Source organism: Musa acuminata, chromosome BXJ3-2 (genome assembly GCF_036884655.1).
Source record: "Musa acuminata AAA Group cultivar baxijiao chromosome BXJ3-2, Cavendish_Baxijiao_AAA, whole genome shotgun sequence".
Classification (NCBI taxonomy): domain Eukaryota; kingdom Viridiplantae; phylum Streptophyta; class Magnoliopsida; order Zingiberales; family Musaceae; genus Musa; species Musa acuminata.
In genome coordinates, this window is record NC_088350.1 from 31,341,600 (window position 1) to 31,362,428 (window position 20,829).

Genomic DNA, 20,829 nt, shown 5'->3' on the forward strand with positions numbered 1-20,829 from the left:
TGGAGAGAAACGGGTCCATGTGGCAGGCTGTGTACTGTCTTGTAGCTGCAAGCCATGATCCTTGTCTTTTGCAGACACCCTTTCGAAAGCTACACTTGCTTGGACGCACTCCACACCGCAGCCCTACGCCTTACACCTCACGGCAGTGAATCCTTTCTCCCTCTCCCGCACAGCAACAGCAACGGGGTACGTATCCATCCTCTCCATCATCCAAAGAAAGCAGCAGCATTTTGATGATGATGATGATGATGATGATGATGATTTGGATAAGAAGCTCCGACTCGAAGCGTAGACGCTCACCAGTCTACTTCGGGACAAGCTTCCCACGGATCCTTTGGATCTTATGGTTCATGAGATGATCTTTGTCTACGAAGATCTGACATCATCAGTTTCCTTGGTTTGGAGATGGTAACTTCCCGGCATCCGCCAGCGGTAAAATTTGTGGGATCATCACGAGAACAGCGAATTGCCAGATTTGGCTCATACGAATGGAGGTATGCGAAGCGGCAGATGGGGAGAAGAGACAGGTCTTGCAGTGGTACCCAGAAACAGAGTACCAAGTGAAGCTGAGATCTCAGCCACTCTTCTGGTTTAGTAACCATCGCACCAAATGCTCTTTGGCTAATACTGTGAGATGCCGCCATGCACGCCCATCGTCCTCGACGCGGAAGATTGTGTTCATGTGCAGTTGCGATGGACCCTTCGGCGTTCCATCATCTCTCTTTTGTGTTGTGCTGCGTGGTGCCTCTCTGATATGGTTTGGGTTTGTGTGCTAAGCCCCACACTGATGTTGATTCTCTTTTACCTCGGTGAAGAAGATAATTACTGGTCTGCGCATTTGATTGATCAACCACTGGTCACCGCTGATGTTGGCATCTTGGCCCAGCGTCCTCTCCTCTTTGGTACTTATCTTGGAATGGACTGAGAGCCAGGCTACATCCCTACGCCCCACCTCCTCACCTTTCTACTCCTCCTCCTCCTCCTTCTCCTCCTCCTCCTGTCTCTCTCTCTCTCTCTCTGCTTCCATTCCATTTGAGCCGCTTTTCTGCTATCTCCATGGCAGAGGGAGACGAAGATCAAACTATTGATCGTCCGATCTTTGCAGTAGCAAATGATACTTCTCCATTCTCATGTCCGTTTCTCTTAGGAAACCCCCATGAGCATGGAGCAGATGGCAGAGGTTTCCACCCACCCCGGCAACAGCTACCGCAACAAGAGGCAAGTAACTTCTGCTGCACCAAATATAGTTCATGACTAGTTCTGGTGCAACAGGACTTGATGCTTGCAACTAATTTATGGCAGACCGTGGATCAGTCGAGTGATCATTGGATATCACGTCCCACCAGAGATCAAGATATCGGGAAGACGATCGAGTTGAATTGGTGCAAAGATGAAGAACGTCATGAGTGGACGTCTTCTGAGATGCGGATCATGAAGAAGACGACGAGCTCGGAAGATGGCACACCGAGGGGATGCAGGCAAACCAATTGCAGCATCAATCCTCCAGCTGATATTACCAGAGTCTGCTCCATCTGCAAGACAACAAAAACTCCTCTGTGGAGAGGTGGCCCTCGCGGCCCCAAGGTATACAACTGTTAATGTTTTGGAGGCTCCCAAATGAACCACGGGCAAATGTAACTGCAGTCCGAGTTGTTTATCTTGCCCGTCCTTCTTTGTGCAGTCCCTTTGTAATGCTTGCGGGATAAGACAGCGGAAGGCGCGACGGGCCATGGAAGCTGCTGCCAGAGGCGGCGGAGGACTAATCCGCAGTGATGCTCCAACTAAGATGCGGAAAGAGAAGAAGCCAAACATGCGTCGAATTCTCCCATTCAAGAAGCGGTGCAAGATCACCACTGCAAGCACTTCTCAGAAGCAGCTCGGCGTGGAAGATGTCGAGATCGGTCTGAGTTCCAATTCAGCCTTCTATGAAGTGTTCCCGCAAGATGAAAGGGATGCAGCTACCTTGTTGATGGCTCTCTCTTGTGGCCTAATTCGAGGTTGAGCATTGCTTTCCCTCTGGGAGAGCTACGTTGACTCTTGCACTCATGGGCTAATTATTAGATCGTGACAGTGTGAGCTCATAGTATGTTTCTGTCGTGTGAGGGAGGGTAAGAAGCGTTCGAGTGAGCTAGTAAACCGGTGAAGGCACTGTGTGATCAATTGATCATTATTTTCACTGTCATCAACCATTTCTTGTGATCGAACCTCGGTCTTTCTCCTGTTCCAATGCACATGCATCAGAGATATCAGCTCTTCTATCAAAGGTGTTCACGATTCCTAGCTTCTGAAAACTAGTCATTTGTGTAGGGCAAAATCTCACAGAGTTGATGAGCTTCATCACCATCACGACCAAACTAAGGGGGCAATGGACTATGAATTCCACAGGTAAATATCCTGTAAGAGAAACAATCTCATCTCAAAAATCATGTTGCAGTCCGTACCAAAGAAGACTCTGGCTGTATGCCTGCGACGCTTCACGCTTTGTACCCTACATGAGATGGAGAAATGGATATTCTACTCAGATGTCCGCAGTAGCAGATGGCGAATATTGCAGTGCCGACCAGTATGTTGGGTTGCTGCTGCTTTGCATAAACTTGATGTGTTGTCAATTCAGAAGCAACGATCCAAAGAATAAAGAAGATCCACCTGCAGATCATTGCTTCAGGCATGCAAGTTTACCCAGTTTGCAGGTGTTTGATCGATGAGAAGCTTAAAACTTGCAGCATCAACCTGCCAACAGTGGAAATGTTTGCGCAGATGTTTGATGAATGATATTAATCGTAAGCAGTTACAAACTGGGTGGAGCTGCCTGTGGTTTTGGTTTAGCTGATCTGGACCCTGTCTACTTGCTATCTGGTGGGGGCTTCTTGGTTTTGGCTTCATGTACTCTTAGATGTTGATCATGAATTTGTGGTGGAATGGTGTCTGACAAGTACCAGTTGGTAATTCAGATCAGACTACAGTTTTGGTGGTCTCGACCTATGATTTTGAAGTGTTTGTTTTGTAGCTGTACAAATCCTCCAAAAGAACGCAGCAACTGTGCAAGTCCTCCAAAAGAACACAGCAACTGTACAAATCCTCCAAAAGACCACAGCAGCCGTACCATGGATCAGCTGGTAGATTTGGATCTCCTTTGTGACACTAAATTAGTGTCTCCATAACTATTGAATTGATCTCATGACTACAAACAAGTCTCACGTCTTCTATTTTGTCACTTTCAAACATAGCGACTTCTGCATGATCAGAACACCAAGTGCATGGACTCATGAAAAGAAGAATTTGCTGCCTCAGTTCATATGCCCTAAGAAATGATAGCAGAGGGTGGATGAATCATGGCGAAGTGGAACTTCGAAGAACATCTTCTTAGTTGAATCTGAACCTTTAAGGCAGCATTGGGCCTAGAAAACCAGAACCCAACCCGAAGTCATTGTTATTCTGATAACCATATTTGTTTTCTGATCCTACTGCTTCAATGAACCCCACCAAGCAAGCAATTGCATCCAATAAATCCCAGCTGAGTGAGTCCAACCCAAATTGCAACCTTCGACAGCCAATGATATCATCGAATTCCCTAACGAGGAACATGAAATCGAGCAGAGCATCTCTGTATATTTATATAAATCCTATCCTCACCATGTCAGATCATTAAATTAAAAGGGTTGGGTCGATGAATAAAGGAGGAAGCCGAATGAATTGATATGGTCACATCATGCTTTGATTCCATCTCCCACCCACTCTTTCTCCTTGTTCGTCGTGCCTGCCTCTGATGGCGATAGGTTACACGGTGGGTTGCATAGTTTACTGCTCCCGGTGGTAGTACCGACGCACCATTAAAGAACGCCATTATGGCCGGGAAGGCTATCCCTGCCACAATATCCTATAACTTGCTTTCCTTGTAATGGGAAGATATGGATGTCGCTGTCGTCGTCACTTGTCAGGGCCGCTTTGAATCCATGCACGCTGTGATGCTCACGGTCAACACCACCACCACCACCTTCTCTTCGTGTTCTGGTTTTTTTGCAGCGGCAACCGGTGTTCATGGTGTGTGATGCTTGCAATGGCAACAAAAGCTTCTCCTGTTTGAGTTCTACCTTGCAGAAGCAACCAGTGTCGTTGCAGCAATAAAGAAACTGATTCCATGGCCATGCTCTAGAATTTGCGTGCAACCAGGCACTGACTGCGACAAGAAGACTCGCATGCAAGCCAAGATGAATCAACTGATGTCACAGCCATCTCGGTCAGCTGTACTTCGTGGACTCCGCAGGAGCTCCGGGTTACTTGAGCACCCCGGGCTTCAGTCTTCGTTCTTCACTTATCAGGTGACAAACCACAGAGAGAGCACAAGTACAATTAGCTCAAACGAAGGATCCTAGTTGCATTACTTTATGCCTAATGCTCTCACCCAGGCAACAATATTTATGTGGAACATGAGTCGAAGCAGAATTGCCAAAGCAAGAAAGGGGTCAGGATCTTAACCTGACTCCAATTGTTTTTGTGCAGCAGTAGGTGGGACAACAGCTCTCGAGAAAGATGCTTTTGGTTAGGTTAATTCCACCAAAAGCAGGATGGCTTGATGCAGCCATTAGTATATTACTGGCCAAAGAGTTACAGCAAAGCACAGAGGGGGGAAAGCTAAAGGAGGGCATTCTTAATTGGGCGCCTAGCTCGAGTGCTGCCTTAAAGACATGGCCACCACATGCAGGTGGCTGGATCAAAGGTTATATTATCCCATTTCTAATCGTGTGGAACGGATTGGATATTAGATGATAATTTTGTGTGTGTGTGCGTAGGGAGAGAAAATTTTGGGAAGAAGATGAAGATGACGACAGGAGGTTGGTGGGTTGGATTCTATAGAACGGACCTCACATGTGGCCCCCCAATGGTCTATGGTACATTACAATCATAGAGTTGGGGCGATGCCACCATTAAATATCGTGCACTGTGAAAGCTCATCCACATTTACTTAGCATCGCTAACAGCTCTGTTCTTCTCTACTTTCACTCTCTCTTTGCTCTCCTTTGCCCCCCTCCCCCCCACCTCCTTCTCTCTCTTCGATCCGTCGTCGTCCTCATCGTAGCGTGCTGGAAAACGCACACAACCATCCAAAACGACAGAGCTTTGCAGCATGGATAAGTTGTTGATCATATGGCTGGCAGCATCAGTTATCGTGGTGACGGTGATCCTCTGCAAGAGTCGGAAGCTGAAGAGGAGAACGAGAGCTGCTCGTCTCCCCAAAGGAGCCCTCGGCTGGCCTCTTATCGGAGAGACGCTCGAGTTCGTGTCCTGCGCCTACTCGCCTCGCCCGGAGAGCTTCATGGACAAGCGCCGTCTCGTGTACGTAGATGTGTTACCAGCTCATGCATGCTTGTGTGATCATGATGTTGTGAGGTAGGGTTTATGCCATGTACGAATCTTTTAGGTATGGGAAGGTGTTCAAGTCGCATATCTTCGGAAGTCCAACGATCGTGTCAACCGATGCAGAAGTCAGTCGGTTCATCCTGCAAAGTGATGAGAAGTCCTTCGTGCCATGGTATCCCAAATCGCTCACGGAGCTGATGGGGAAGTCCTCCATTCTGATGATCAACGGGAGCCTCCAAAAACGAGTTCATGGCCTCATCGGCGCCTTCCTGAAGTCCGGCCACCTCAAGAGTCAAGTCACCAAAGACATGCAGCGCTACGTGCAGGAGACCATGAGCAATTGGAAGGATGGGCACCTCATCCACCTCCAAGATGATGCCAAACTAGTGAGTCCCTCACGACCTTCCTCATCTGATCTCTTCCCCTCATCCCAAGGCACGCAACTGTGACTGATGCACACGTGCGTAAGACCCCATGCAAAGCCTGGCCGGCAGGAGAGAATTTAATGACCTTGAGTCGGGTTTGACTGTGTCCCAACCTTTTCATGTCACCATTTACTTTGTGTGGTAATAGCAGTTACATATTCACCAAACAATTTCTCTCATGCTGCCTTATCTTAAGCAGATTGTTTTCCAAATCCTGGTGAAAGGATTGATTGGGTTGGAGCCAGGAGAGGAAATGCACGTCTTAAAGCAACAATTCCAGGAATTTATTGCTGGTTTGATGTCTTTGCCAGTGAAGCTACCGGGAAGTAGACTTTATAGATCGCTGCAGGCAAGTCTGGCTCTATGTTTCAGCTAGCTAACTTGATGGCAAACCTGCAACTTCGATTCATAATGACTTACTAGTGAACAGTTCAACCCAGGCAAAGAAGAAGATGGTGATGCTGATCCAGAGGACCATCCAAGAGAAGAGGATGAGCGAACCTCGGTGCCCTCCACGGGACGTGGTGGATGTTCTGCTGAATGACAGCAACGATCAGTTGCCCGACGACCTCATATCGGACAATATGATCGATCTGATGATACCAGCGGAGGACTCGGTGCCGGTTCTTCTGACGCTTGCAGCCAAGTACCTCAGCGACTGCCCTCTTGCTCTCCAGCAACTGGAGGTACCAAACCACATGCTCCTTGATCCTTCATGCGCGGTTTAAGATCTGGATTCATCTAGTATTTCTCGGATTAAGCCGTGCCATACATCATCTCCGAATGGGTTGATCAACGTTTTCTCAACCCAAACTAATGGATTCCTCTCATAATCTCAGGAAGAGAACATGCAATTGAAGAAGAGCAAATCTCTCCTCGGGGAGACACTGCAGTGGACCGACTACATGTCCTTGTCCTTCACACAAGATGTAAGTTTGACAGTTAAAACTGAGGACATCGATGTGCAGTAAAAAAGCATCATGCGTACATGTATATATACACAAACATATACATACATACATACATACTGAGACTAACATGGTAGTACTCGATACAGGTCATAACAGAGACGCTGCGTATGGGGAACATAATTAGCGGCATCATGCGCAAGGCCATGAAAGATGTGGAGATCAAAGGGCACCTGATCCCCAAGGGATGGTGCGTGTTCGCCTACTTCCGATCGGTCCACCTCGACGACGACCTCTACGAGGAGGCCTACTGCTTCAATCCATGGAGATGGAAAGTAAAGTGACTGCCTCCTCCTTCTTCTTCTTCTTCTATTTCTTCTTCTCGTGCTCATTGAAACCCTACAGGGCAAGGACACGAGTACTTGTGGCTTTACTCCTTTCGGTGGTGGGCGAAGGCTGTGCCCGGGGCTGGATTTGGCCAGGCTGGAAGCTTCCATCTTTCTGCACCATTTGGTTACTGGCTTCACGTACGTATCTGCTGCCATCAATACATGCAACTTCTCCTAGTTTGTGATTCCATTTATAGCGGTCACTGGTACACAAAGCATGCATCTTCTTTAGACATTGTCACAACGTGGTTCCAAGATGAAGACTGAATGGTGTATTACACACCAGTGCTCTAACATTTACTGCAGCACACACGTGCTGTAGTGCCACTTTAAGGCACCATGGTTGATGCAACCTGCACTTGGCTGCTGTGCCCACAGATGGGTGGCTGAGGAGGACCAGATCGTGAACTTCCCCACGGTGAGGATGAAGAGAAGGATGCCCATCATAGTGAGGAGGAAGAACTGAGAGAGGCTGGCTGGTTGCGGTCACAACACATGTTGACACAAAAGAAACAATTAGGGTTAGAGCAATGTGTTGTGTGTCTCAACCACTACTACTGCTTCCTCTTGGAAGCTCACAATGTACACAGAAAGACCCAGCAGTGAAATTGGTTAGAGAAGGTCCTTGTGTATTTTGTGCATGGCATATCAGTCCATGGCAGAGAGATGGCAGTGTACAAGTGCTATAAATAAAATTTTCCTTCTTTTTAGGAAAAAGGTTGAATGAGATAAAACAAGGTCCACAGCTCCCAAGAAAAGAATTAAATGTGGTGGAGAGGTTAAAAGTGAGTTACGAGTTCTGAAGTTTGACCACAGCAGCTTTGTGGCAGAGAAGACTTTGGAGTTGAGGGAGCATGCAGGACCTGGAGAAATTTACCATCGAGCCTAGAAAAGCTGCTTTAGCTGCAGTGGCGGGATCCGTCTCTGTGGCCTGTTTCTGCAGTTGCTGCCCTTTTGAGAGAGAAAAATGCGCTGAAGTGGGGCTGATTTCCTGCACTGAGGATTTTGGAAAGGCATGTTCACTGAGACAGTTTGGATGGACAAGTAGTTCAAGTGTGCAACACAGGTATGTTCTCATTGTGAGTACTGTGTGTGACAATGAATAATGCAAATGTGGTGGTATAGAGAAAAAAATGAATTGAAACACTGAATGCAGCAACTTGTGTGAAAGGCAGTAGGAAAATTTTTTGGGCGAACCAAAATCCATAACTTCATGGTTATATTGCATCAATAAACAACAACTAGAGCCGAGGAAGTTGCTCAAATTTAAATCTAGCATATCATGGATTACTTGACATTCTCATCTTTCTTCTTTTTGTGTGTGACTGAGTTGCAACACTAATCAAAATAGAATACTCAAGCAAGTATATGCTTATTCAACTTACACTTTAGGGTGGAAGATGAATATTCCATCAAAGGAACAAGAAAGTAAAAGCAGGTGCTCTCTTTTGAGCTTTATGTCCATTTTATTTAATTGCAACCCACAGCTTAAAACACTTGTTAGTCACCCTAAATTGGTTGTTTCCAAGTAGTTAACCTATTACAAGCATACAAACCAAAACATACAAGCAATACATCACATCATTTATGATGATAAAAAGGCTGCTAAACATTAAAGCTTAGGCCGACAAAGTTGGACCATACATATGTCTCCACCAAATAGAATTTGGTTTCTCTGACTTCATTGATCACTAGGTTGTACAAAGTTCTAAATAAGTTGTAGACAACCTAGACCTATACAAATCAGGACTATTGAACCACAAGCCACATCAAAAAGCCTACATTTGGTTCAGAGTAGAGCTCAATGTAAGCTTACAACTTACCAGTTTACTCCTTTTTTCTCATAAGAAGGAAAATAAAAAGACAAGCGAAGCTTTCATAGCACAGTTATACAAGAAACATTTTGAATGATAAATGGTCTTGTCACATCCTGACTAACAGCTTCAAATAATTCATGGATATGAATATCCATTTGTAAAACTTGTTTATGAGCAGCTTAAGCTCGAACAGAAACCATCTTGAAGAAGTGGTGCATAAGAGTCGCCTACCTTCGACATCCCACTTATGAGCATCCAATTTATGAATGGTTACGATAAATTGCATCTACAATGCTAATCCTAAGTCCCAAGAAACGTATCTTATATGATGTGAAGATTCATCGGATTCATCCCCTTACAAGTATATTGTTTGTTATAGTCGTTAGAGGGATAAACTTAGACAATATGTAATATCCCCCACAACCACAGTTAGAATACCCTCGTTCATCTGAATGAAAATCTAACATAACCTAGAGAGACAAAGGAAATCTTATTTGTTATCTGATTTATCTGATTCATTTTCAGCCGTACTCGTGATGCTTCCTACAGTTCTTGCCAGTCTAAGAGGCTAATCTACTTGGGGCACACTCTCTTTCATAGCAGTGCCAATAATGCTAGGTTTTACATTAGCAAGGACTGCACAATCAATAAAAGGTTCTTTCAGGCATACAAAAAATGATATTCTCCTATACTTGGTCCATCCTTTAGCCTGCCATAAGTGTGGATAAAGGTGTGACCTGTCCCTCCAATGTGATAGAAGTCATGTGGGCAGAACAGAAGTCATACGACTCCATGAAGTATAACATGAGGGATATGCAATCATATCAAGCACACATGAATAAGAGAGTTCATGGTGGAAACCTAGTTCAGAGAAGAAAAGGCAAACGGGAATATGACCAGATAGAATTTGAAACACACTAGATCTTGACAGAGCTCATGAATTAATCACTTCAGCATAATAGAGAACCATAATAACTCACATGCAACACATAAACCAAGGTTTTGAGAAAAAGTCTACGAGTTTGTCATCTCGTTGCCAATATCAGGACAGAAACAACTGCTTAGCTGAGTAGTTTCAGATTCGGATTCTAAAATAAGACATATTTCCCCTAAAAATTTGAATTAAGCAACAGGCTCAGGTATCTCTCTGAGTAATCAATTTTTCTCAAAAAGTATGCAGCTTACTAGCCTTAATCTGGTATCTAATGTCAAAGTTATACCTGGTTAAGATGTAAAATCAGCAAATAAAACGATCGAAAAGCATCACGCTACTTTGAAGTTTGTGCTGCACCCTCTAGCCTCTAACTAAAGCACTCAAATGTAGTTAGGTTAGACTCAACCACTTGACTTGATGTTTGTGAAAGAAGCAATCATTGACCAACAGAAATTGTGGTATTCTGTAAGTGAAATGGTGTCTCAATCGCTTATCATAGAGGATATTTCACACTAAGAACTGATAGATGGGAACAACCAACCGACCATGCTGTCAGGTGATAAAAGCTGCAAATTACAATGTTCCTTATGAGGTAAAGCTAAAGACCACCAAATCACCATGTACCTAAAAGTGACAAGAAACTAAGGGGAACAAGTGCCTAAGGAGTCGTACTCAATCAGTTTGATTTAAATCTATATTGGCCTAACCAAGAACATATAACATGGACTTTGCAAAAAGTATCAGTTGCATCTCTCCATAGTTTATATTTTTGGGCTTAGAACAGGTTGCTGATTCATCATTATCAGCTAATTGCTAGTATAAAAACAAACAATAAATTCTAGGACCACAAGGAAACAGCACAAGTGGATTCTAAATATTTCTGAGCATTGATTTATGTGATAGAGCCTGTGCAACAACCAAAGAAACAGGTTACGCTTTATGTGACAGAGAGAAAGGCACCTAACCAGGAATAAATCATTCTACCTGGAGAACAAACCAACAACTAAGCAATTACTTGATAAGAATTATCTAGTAAAGCATGTCAAGAAGGTATGTTTAGAATAAATCTTAAGAGTAGAACTACAGGATAGAGTATGTGATTAAAAAATAAAATCTGAGAACCAAATATCAGTCCGAAAGTTATATCAATATATAACTCCTTAGCTAAGTGACAAGAAATACTGCTTGAATTTTTAATTTTGTTGGCCTGCTGTAAAGTACCCCATCAGACTCCATTAATAAGTCTCAGCTACAGCACTAGCAGCAAAAATTTTCTGCATAGCACATCTAAGATCTTCAGGCTATCCATCTAATTACCGAGTGTCATAAAGCTAATTCCTCTTTGTTAATGCCTAATAGATGAGATTCAATAACCAGTTAAAGATAATCAAACAAACTAGCATAACATTTGTTATCTATTAAATTTTGTACTTACAGTTGGGATAAAAGGACAGACGGTCTTTTATACCTTTGTTATTGGTGCCAATTTTTAATTTCAACCTGTACCTGATGCATCTTATAATAAGAATGTCATCATCTAATGCAGAATTGAGAAACTTTCCAGATAGGACAATCACTGCATTTAGCTTTCATCCTTGTGGGATATGACCAAAAGTTATTTCCAGTCCAATTTTCACTTCCAAATGTGTCATGATTATAAACTCCTGATTAGCGTTTAAATTGCAATCTGAAAGAGCCCTTTTGACCAGCTCAGAACATTCACAGGCCTATTTGTGTATGGCATGTATTATAATACATATAATAGCCAAGGATTAAGCCATATACTATCCCCAAACTAGTATTTTCAACTAAAAAATGTGATGCCAATTAAGATAGTGGCAGACATCATGCCAACCGTGTCAAAGATATCAACATATGACTCAACCACCAACTTTTGGTTTGGTCGATATCAACATATGACATAGCCACCAACTTTTACTTGTTATCAGCCAGCAACATACAAATTGTGCTATATGAAAAAAGTATCGAGATACCGTCATGTCATGAAACATCAAGTCTTACTTTTAATACCAAAATTCTTTTTTTTAATGAAATAAACTAGAACAGAACTTATATTATATTGTATATAGAGCTATATAAATTGGCTACCATCTTATCAAGATAAGCTTATATATTTCATTTCTGATAATAATCACATTGCAGATTTATGAACAACAATCACATTAACCTGAATTTCAAATATGACCTTCTATATGTGAAAAAACAATTTCTAAAATGTGTTACCAAAAACCTTCAAGAATCAGATTGCAGTTTTTTTTTTTCCTTCATTGAGAAAAAAGATTGTAGCATACCTAGAGAATTTTTTGGAACATGGGAATAAATGACATATTCAGCTGGTAGTTACTGTATATGGAATCCTTCTGGAAAATAGTATACTGATGGATTAGTTGGGCTTACAGTGAATTTGTACCTCATTTGTTAATGGGATGAAGATAATTACTTTTTAAAAAAAGATCCATATATGTAAACCAATGAATCATATTTCCATGTTCCTATAAGCAGATGATTGACTTGGGAACCACAAGATGGTTAAAAGAGATGATGCTTCAGACAACAGCAATTAAATACATCGATGAGACAAAAGGAAAAGAGTGTAGAAACTAACCTGAAAACAGAGGTGGTGCACATTGCCATTTTAGCAAATTTAGGACAGACTTTCTTCCAAGTTTCCTGTAATAGGTTAATAAGAGACTTAGTGAATCTTCTATTAGTCACAGTGAAGAAGGTAAATGTTGTGTTTTCAGACCCAACTCTTACATCTGTTAGTAGACATACACAAAAGAGAAGGGGGTTACAAGTATAATATTCTTCGAATGGAGAGATTTATAGTATTTCACCAAGGAAGATGAACACAAACCGACAGAACCATACAAGCAGCAATTAATTTAGGGTCCTGATCTAAATGTCGTCAGGACCTAACCCCTTTCTGATTGATTTGTATTACCACATTAATTTTGCTGAGACAACAATTTGTCGATAGCCGTTGTATGTTCTAGCCAAAACTCTTTTTGGTGCCCATGACCAGAAATACTATTTAATCAGTTTTCCATTTAGATACTGACGGTTGCCAAATTCCAATACTTGGAGTCCGCATTCCAAGCCAAATCCTAAAGAAACCAACGTGTTTTCTATAGTTTGGCTTTTAAGAAACATTGACTCGGCTATAAATCATGCTTCCCAGAACATATGGATGCTTTCTACACAGTCCTTGGTAAACAGAGGAATGTTCTCTACTGCTTAAATAGAAACGAGAAGAACAGCAACAATTTTGCACGTAATACTGAAGGGGTCTTATCAAACAATCCAGATCACCATAACTACTTAACTAGAACAACATGAAGTAGAATTATACAGGCAGCTCATGACACATTTAGATTTCCAAAGATTTTAGAACACCGAGCACACTAGCTGGATTAGAAATTTAGATCCATCATGAAGTCATTCAATATCTTGCAGTGGTAGAAAAAACAAAGTTCAACTCTTGACTATCATAAGTATCAAACTCAGATCGTTTTTGTAGCCTTAACAAGGAATATCCAGAAAGCATTAATGAAATCAGCAGGAACAACAAAAGTCATGAGGACTGAGTCATTCTACCTCATGCACGCAATAGAGATCATTAATTCAACTTCTTTAATGAAGATTTACCTAAATGCTGATATTGCAGACGCACGAACGCTCGTAAGCCCTTCGGGCGGATAAGGTAACAGAGAAGTAGATGTTACCAGGCGCATGTGACTATAACAGTACAAATAAATAGATCGGTCTAGAATATTAGGGAATGTTTTGGGTAGCATATCCATTTAAAGAAAGAAATTTGGATAAACTTGGGAAGAACGAAGGGAGAAGACTATCAAATTGATGGAGTGTTAAAGGTGATGGATCAAATCTATGAAATAAAGCGGAAGATAGACAAAGAAGAACGGAGAATGGGATACCTCCCCCGAAGAGACCGGCGAGGGAGATGACGGGCTGGCGGCGGGTAAGAGGACTTAGCGGCGGAGGCTGCGAGGGTGAAGACGTTCTGGCGGCAGGACCACCAGGAGGGAAAAACGGTGGCGGCGGCGCCGCCAGCGCGGAGGAACTACTTCTCGGTCTTGATCTGCTGCTGCCGCCACAAGGAGCAGACTCTTCCCACGATCTCTCCGCTCTTCAAACTGCGTCGGGCTCTGCTGTTGATGGTCAGCACGGATCTCGTCGCACCATCAAGTGCATGCACGAACCTGAATGTCGAGATGCGGTGCACACCAAAGAAGATGACCAAAACTCGCGCGCCGCGGGACCCACTTTCGGGCCATGGTAGGCCGCCAATCACAGCGCAGGTAAGCTCGTGGAGGCCGTCCCCTGCCTCATCGATTGATTTGAGGGCATCATTGCCTCCCGCTTTATTAAAGAGCAACAAGGCCAGTGCACTTAGCAACTTATAAAGTACTCGTAAGTATGGCACAATATTCCTCAAACAATAATAAAATCACTAATGGCATACACAATCGCAAGTCCATCGACAGACACAGAAGAAGGAAACTAGTAATGTTGCTACAATATAAGAACACAAAACTTGGTTCCCCACCCTGATCCCCAAGGGTTCTCCAGATAAAATGACAACACGATGTATAAAAGTAGATTGTTCCAACTACATGCAAAACCTCAATGACTGCAGTCTAGGTATTACTTTGTCTCTCAGATAAAATAATAGCATGATGAAAAAAAAAAAAAAACTTGATCATCCAAAGAACTGTATGCAGATCCTCCACAACTACACACCCTAGAAAATACTCCATCCATTATGGAAGACATTATAGAACATCTATTGTTGTTTGCACTCTGCAGGACGATCACCTTGATCCCCTCGACTCTTCTGCGTTCCACAAATCATCATTATTAGAATATGAATAAGCAGGATTGGAGCAACCACAGATTAAGGCCAAGGGAAATATATAAGAGGGGATAAGTTAATACTGCACCTTCTGCCCTATAGATGACTGCTTGTGATAGCACACAAAAATAACACCAAGTCAGTATGTAACGTTCCCAAACAGCAAACTAAATCTTGAAAGTATTCCAGTCATACCTTTTTCTTGGACTTGCCTCTCTCTTCTTCATCCTCATCCTCATCCTCATCCTCATCATCTTCCTCTTCATCATCTTCATCATCTTCGTCCTCATCTTCACCATCCTCCTCATCCTCTATTTCTAGTTCATCATCATCTTCAACAGCCTCCCCCGTGAACCATGAAACTGCATGGGGAATTATCTTATCTCTGATCGTGGACCTGCAGGTTAACAATACTAGTCAATATGGTATCAACAAGGGACTGGACAACAATATATTGCAAAACAATGACTTAGCATGGAATTACTATTTCAAGCAAAAACATCACAAGAACTAGTAAACAAAGGGGCAACACTTGATATCACTGAACAGGTTCTAAATATAAAAAAAAAGACTTTACCTTCTAGAATTATCAACATGCTACCTGTATCTATTTATCTACTTTCTTCATGAGACAATGAATCAGTAGACAGCCAAACAAAACTAAAGGAAGGGCTTACCCAATATCATAATCAGCTTCCATTTGACTCTGCAACTGCTCAGCCTATCCAAAGAATTACAATAAAATTAGTTGCATTTTTCCTTCTTTTACTCACTAATATTTCTTAAATTGATGGAGAATGATAATAGCTTACAGTATCTTCATCAATATCTGCATCATCATCTGGAACCTGTGGTGGATTAAAGAAGTTGAAAAAACTCTCACAATCTTCAGTTTTTGTTATGGGCTTGGCATTCTTTGAACCCTTCTTTGGCTTCTTCTTAAGAATCTTCTGGGTCAAACACTTCCCTGGAAGCCATTCAATTTCCGTTCTGCAGCAAAAGCAACAATTTATAAAAAATCAAAAGTACACAAACCCTGATCTGATACCACTGGCCAACTAAGCAGAAAAGAAAAATTACCCAATTGCTTTTTCTAAGATTGGTTCATCTTCATCAATCATGTGGTACGTTTTTGTAAGAACAGCATTCTTGAAGTAAGGGTTAGTATCGAAAAAAAATTCAAGTTTAAAACCCTTAGGATCATCAATTCTGCACCACTTTATATCCTTCAGATACTTGAGAGCTTCCTCATCACGCTCTTGAATCTAGATGATGAAAAGTTAATGGACCAGACAACATTATAAAGTTGGCAAGGAAAACGCTGTGCCATTTAAACACTTTATTACCTCCTCGGTTAGCACTTCATTTGTTTTCATCGCAGTGAGCCAAAAGCCTGGCACACCTTTTTCTGAGGCAAGGTAGAACAAATAAGAATCCAAAAGACCAAAGACAAACCAAATCAGAATATTCGGCATCTTAGGTTTGTTAAAAGACCTTCAGTAGTCCTATCCTCGGCAGGGATTTCATCTGAAGATTCATATTTAAGGCCTTCAACTTCAACAACACCATTCACAATGTCATATCTCTGTAGTCCATGTCGAATAATATTTAAAAATAGCCAATATCAATAACATTCTGTACTAGGATTAGTAAAAGATTTACGTAATTGGACAAGGATGTAAGATAATAAGATCATGAAACAATAGTGGCAATTAAAAGTGCACCTTCGTATATAATGGCTCATAAAGCTTCTGATATTTAGCTTCAAGTGCGGCCCTCTCCTCAGAAAACTTTGCCTCAAGCTCATCGTGTTGGCTCTACAAAAATGACAGACAAGAGAAGATGCTCCATCAACTTATGCGAGTACGTAACACAGTTACCAAGAGTCCTGTCTCTTTTTAATCCATGTCTAACAACCCTCATGTTCAATCCTGAATGCTGGCAGATGCATCTAGAAATTATAGGTGGAGATGGAAGTAGAGTGTTTATTCCCGAATGCAAGCACATCACATCTAAAATTATACATGGAAATAAAAGTTGTAGTAGTTGGAACGTTTCAGATTGGTGGTGAATAGTGATGGATGAGCTGGTTGATTTTAATAAACATTTGGACTATACCGTTGCATACATAGTAATGCAGGAAAGAGCATTGGTTAAAACTGCCATCACAAGCTTGTGTGTTTCTTATGGATTCAATGTTTACCTCCACCAGAATAATTTCACGACTTAATGTTACCTCCATCGATTTCAGAATGTCAATACAGTTGTGCCACAAATCAAAACTTCGGAAATGTCCTCATTATTGTGCCACGAATCAAAACCAATATGGTTGTGCAATGAAGAGATCACTCAACTGATCAATGTAATATATACCTTTTAAGGAGTAACATAGTACTGTTGCTAGTAATAAGTATAAATTCTTGCTCAAAACATCCATATTTTCTAGGTCTTCTATAAGGTTTCATGATTGTTTCACAAAAATCCAAGAGAAATGGTGCCTACACAAATTTTTTAATTTTGTAAGATTGTGCCCATATATATTTTTTTTAATTAAGGAAAATTTAACTTATACTGGAAATAGACAATAACAACAATAACAACAAAGACATAGTCAAAACTATTTGGGGTCGGCTACATGAATCTTCTGCCACCATTGAAATCTGTAAAAAATCATATGTTTAATTAAGTTCAAAATACTTAAATATTTATTTATAATTTCTATTAAATCTTTTCATGTCTTCATCATACCACTAATATTAATCATTTTATCTGTTCTAACTACTGCATCCGAAGATCTCCTAAGCACATGCTCATATCATCTTAAACGATTTTTTCACATCTTATTCTATACCAAAGTGATACATAATTATTCACGAATAACAATATTTTTTTTTCTATCATTCCTATAATTCCACACATTCATCTCAGCATTCACATCTCAACAGCACAAACCTTTTGTATATGTTGATTCTTAACTGCCCAACACTCAAATCCATAAAGCATTATTGGTTTCACAACTATCCTATAAAATTTTTCTTTTAATCTCAAAAGTATCCGATGATCACACAAGACTCCTGATGCTCTTCACCGTTTTAGCCATCTTGTTTTTACTCTATGAATAATATCTTTAGCGATCTCTCTATCTTATTGAATAATTGATCCAAGATACCAAAACTTTTACTTAAAGCGACTTCTTGTCCATTCAACGTAATTATATTCTCCTATCTATTTCTAGAATCACTAAAATTATATTTAATATATTCAGTTTTAGTCCTATTTAATCCAAAACCTTTAGTTTCTATGACTTGCCTCCATAACTCAAGTTTATAATTAATTCCACCTAGACTCTCATCAACTAAGACAATATCATCAACAAATAATATATAAGGCCTATCATAAAAGTGACCGGTAAGTTCATCCACTATACAGGAAATATACAGAGCCAATTTGCAAAGGTCCAAGGGGGCTTTAAGCATCTCATCCAACAACATGAGAATATAAAAACAGCTGTGGATGTATGGTTTAACCTTCACATTCCTCTTTAAAACAAAAGGCAGAGCAGCAATTGGATGCATTGACCACTAGCATCAATTCATGTAATTAATGTAGTCATATTTTGTACAAACCATGCCTCTAACGAAGAGACAAATGATGACTGACTTAACATAACTGGCAACATAATTGAGAACTATAGCAGATTGAGAACTTCCGAACCACCAATTTCATAGTTATCTTCCATTTTCAAAGAGGCTCAAGTTAATGTGGAGGATGACATTTGAAATTGAGACAAGAAAAACTATGCATTTCCCAAAGATAAAAGGCTACGGAACCTCGTAATAAATTTTCCACTTGACCAATGCCAAAATAATAATGATCCTGACTATCAAGCAAAAGGCAGAACATATACACGTGACCTATCATGTTCATCCTTGAACGTATTTGGAATTCTATTGGTGAGTTACAAAGCTTCATCAGGCAAGTTCGGTCAAATATCTAAACAAAATCTAAACAGAGAGAAGGATATGATTAATTTTAATCCCCAACGAGAACCAACCAGATACCCATGTCAAAAGACAACCAAATCCTACTAAAGCAAGATAAAAGCGAACCTGGATGTCCCTCAAAACCTCAACACGCTTCCTGACCACCGGGCTGAGCGTCTCCAAAACATCCGCATGCTTCCCCGCGAGGCTCTGGAGCTTGTCCTGCGGCCCAACAGAAGCACCCATGAAAACACGTCAAGCAAATACATTGAATCTTTCCTCCTCCAATCAGACGCAAAGGCAAACACAAAGTTCAACATAATCCAAAGAAGGCCCAGGATCGCACCTTTAGAGCATTGACGAGACCGGCTCTATCCTCCTCGCTCAAAGCTGCACACGAGAAACATTTCGACACAAGAATAAAAAAAAAAGAGGACACAAATGGGAGCAAGAGCGATCGAACGGGAGAGAGAAAGGGGATGGGGAGGGGTGAGACCGGAAGCGAGACCAGCGAGATTGAGGCTCTCTTGCTGCTTGTCGTTGCTCATCGCCGCCCCTTCTGCTGCCTTCCTTCTCGAGATGAGAAGCTCACAAGGGAAAACCCTACGGCGGGGTGTACGAGTGGGTTCGAGAGGAGTGAGCCGAGGAGAAACGAGATACATTTATACCACCTCACAATTATAGTGGGCATATATTAATTAATCGAACAATTAATTAATTAATTAACTAATCCATAGTTTCTACGCACATCCCTTTCTCACTCGGTGATTCATACCCTCTATTTACTAGAGGACTTGAGACGGGCTAAAGCGGGTTCCACATGGAAATACCCAATAACGTTCCGGGTAGCTGAGGAGTGAGACCAAGAAGGTAGGAAAAGTAATTTTGTATTATATTATAGGGTTTAGGGGCCTTAATTAAGCGGCGCGGATGGACCGAATCGGCCCCCTTTCAACCCAAATCATGATGTTTTCGTAATTATTGTGCGACACAGGCCTGACTCAAAGCTGGCATGCCTCTCTCTTTCCGTCCCTACTTTATTGATCCTTTTCCCTGTCATTACTTATATCTTTCTTAGTGTAATAATCTGATTATAAATTGTGATGAAAATTATCCAACACCACTTTTTTTTATATATAAAAAAGGCTTTAAAAAATATATAAGAAAAACTTGTGAATGATTAATACAGTGTATAAATGAACTAAAAATAATATATATATATACACATTTTTATGATTAGGATGAAAATATCGAGATGGATGTTTTAACTTTACAGAAAAAACAGTAAAAATATCGTGTAAGATTGTATTACAAAATATAAATATATATAAATATAATTTATTCAAATATATTATTTAGTGGAAAGTTCAATGATGGTTTAAAAAAGATAGAAGAAATTTTTATTATATCATATTCAAACATATATAGCATACTGTAACATCATTATTATTTAAATATGATATAATAAAATAACTACGTGAAGAAAATACAAAACACAAAAAAAAAAACAAGACACTTTATTTTATTACTATTTTATTCTTTTATAATTTATTTAAACTACTGACTAATTCCTCAACTTCTAACTGCCCTCTTGGTAGGGATGATCCAATTAAAGAGTTCATGTGGTATAATGATTAAAGTGTTGGTTTTAAATGAAAAGGCTTAGGTTTGAATTCAAATCCTAATAATGTCATTTGTATTATAATTTTTATATTTTTACGTTTTTAATTAAAATTTCTATGTTACTACACTTATTATAGTTATACATCTATTTTCAAATTTTTTAAAATAAAATTATATTATTTTTTTTCTATTTTTATACTTTTTTGAATAAAAATATACGAAATTGATGATTCGAACCGGACCAATGGTTCATTGGTCCGGTTCAATAATCAGGTTCGATTTTGATTCTTAATTTCGAGAATCCGATTATTCCGGAATCACGATCACCCTACTTCCTACATATAAATGTTCCGAGCGGAATCATGTGTTTAGGTAGAATCGCATTCGATGCCAATAATAAGTGAAAGCATGCACAAAGCTCGACCAAGTTGTCCATATTAACGATTAGAATCACATGTCGCACCTATCAGCATTTGACATATTAGAAAACAATAG

The 20,829-nt window shown here is 40.7% G+C and overlaps 3 protein-coding genes and 1 long non-coding RNA gene across 6 annotated transcripts; 2 read left to right on the forward strand and 2 right to left on the reverse strand.

Moving 5' to 3' along the window:
- Positions 1-924: 924 nt before the first annotated feature.
- On the forward strand, positions 925-2,204 carry LOC103975348 (protein CYTOKININ-RESPONSIVE GATA TRANSCRIPTION FACTOR 1-like). The gene is made up of 3 exons (XM_009390288.3): positions 925-1,218; positions 1,303-1,584; positions 1,682-2,204. The coding sequence occupies exons 1-3, from the start codon at positions 1,057-1,059 to the stop codon at positions 2,000-2,002; spliced, it is 765 nt and encodes a 254-aa protein (XP_009388563.2). The 5' UTR covers positions 925-1,056; the 3' UTR covers positions 2,003-2,204.
- Positions 2,205-4,998: 2,794 nt separating this feature from the next.
- On the forward strand, positions 4,999-8,226 carry LOC103975346 (cytochrome P450 90D2). Of its 2 annotated transcripts, none has more exons than XM_009390287.3 (8): positions 4,999-5,334; positions 5,420-5,744; positions 5,983-6,132; positions 6,224-6,469; positions 6,623-6,712; positions 6,841-7,026; positions 7,097-7,218; positions 7,367-8,226. In XM_009390287.3, exons 1-8 carry the CDS (start codon positions 5,126-5,128, stop codon positions 7,425-7,427), a joined length of 1,389 nt encoding a protein of 462 aa, XP_009388562.2. In that variant the 5' UTR covers positions 4,999-5,125; the 3' UTR covers positions 7,428-8,226. The 2 variants fall into 2 exon arrangements, with proteins under 2 accessions (XP_009388562.2, XP_009388561.2); XM_009390286.3 differs by having other exon boundaries at positions 5,000-5,334; positions 7,459-8,226.
- On the reverse strand, positions 7,767-13,781 carry LOC103975347 (uncharacterized). The gene is made up of 3 exons (XR_001976584.2): positions 13,501-13,781; positions 12,458-12,522; positions 7,767-8,071 (listed from the first exon to the last, which is right to left on the reverse strand). It is a non-coding gene; the product is annotated as an uncharacterized LOC103975347 (long non-coding RNA).
- A 512-nt stretch (positions 13,782-14,293) lies between these two features.
- On the reverse strand, positions 14,294-19,359 carry LOC135583904 (nucleosome assembly protein 1;2-like). 2 transcript variants are annotated; one of them, XM_065137744.1, is made up of 12 exons: positions 19,208-19,359; positions 19,058-19,101; positions 18,838-18,933; positions 16,453-16,545; positions 16,223-16,313; positions 16,075-16,136; positions 15,809-15,993; positions 15,541-15,718; positions 15,406-15,449; positions 14,924-15,125; positions 14,817-14,834; positions 14,294-14,710 (listed from the first exon to the last, which is right to left on the reverse strand). In XM_065137744.1, the coding sequence occupies exons 1-12, from the start codon at positions 19,257-19,259 to the stop codon at positions 14,660-14,662; spliced, it is 1,116 nt and encodes a 371-aa protein (XP_064993816.1). In that variant the 5' UTR covers positions 19,260-19,359; the 3' UTR covers positions 14,294-14,659. The 2 variants fall into 2 exon arrangements, with proteins under 2 accessions (XP_064993816.1, XP_064993817.1); XM_065137745.1 differs by having other exon boundaries at positions 19,220-19,352.
- Positions 19,360-20,829: the final 1,470 nt, after the last annotated feature.

Coding starts and splice junctions, on each gene's coding strand:
- LOC103975348 (XM_009390288.3), top strand. CDS start 1,057: ATGGCAGAGGGAGACGAAGATCAAACTATTGATCGTCCGATCTTTGCA. Junction 1,219..1,302: donor AACAGCTACCGCAACAAGAG/GCAAGTAACTTC, acceptor AATTTATGGCAG/ACCGTGGATCAGTCGAGTGA. Junction 1,585..1,681: donor GTGGCCCTCGCGGCCCCAAG/GTATACAACTGT, acceptor TTCTTTGTGCAG/TCCCTTTGTAATGCTTGCGG.
- LOC103975346 (XM_009390286.3), top strand. CDS start 5,126: ATGGATAAGTTGTTGATCATATGGCTGGCAGCATCAGTTATCGTGGTG. Junction 6,470..6,622: donor TTGCTCTCCAGCAACTGGAG/GTACCAAACCAC, acceptor TCATAATCTCAG/GAAGAGAACATGCAATTGAA. Junction 7,027..7,096: donor TCAATCCATGGAGATGGAAA/GTAAAGTGACTG, acceptor GAAACCCTACAG/GGCAAGGACACGAGTACTTG.
- LOC135583904 (XM_065137744.1), bottom strand. CDS start 19,259: ATGAGCAACGACAAGCAGCAAGAGAGCCTCAATCTCGCTGGTCTCGCT. Junction 16,314..16,452: donor ATGAGCCATTATATACGAAG/GTGCACTTTTAA, acceptor CATGGACTACAG/AGATATGACATTGTGAATGG. Junction 15,994..16,074: donor ATGAAGTGCTAACCGAGGAG/GTAATAAAGTGT, acceptor TTCATCATCTAG/ATTCAAGAGCGTGATGAGGA.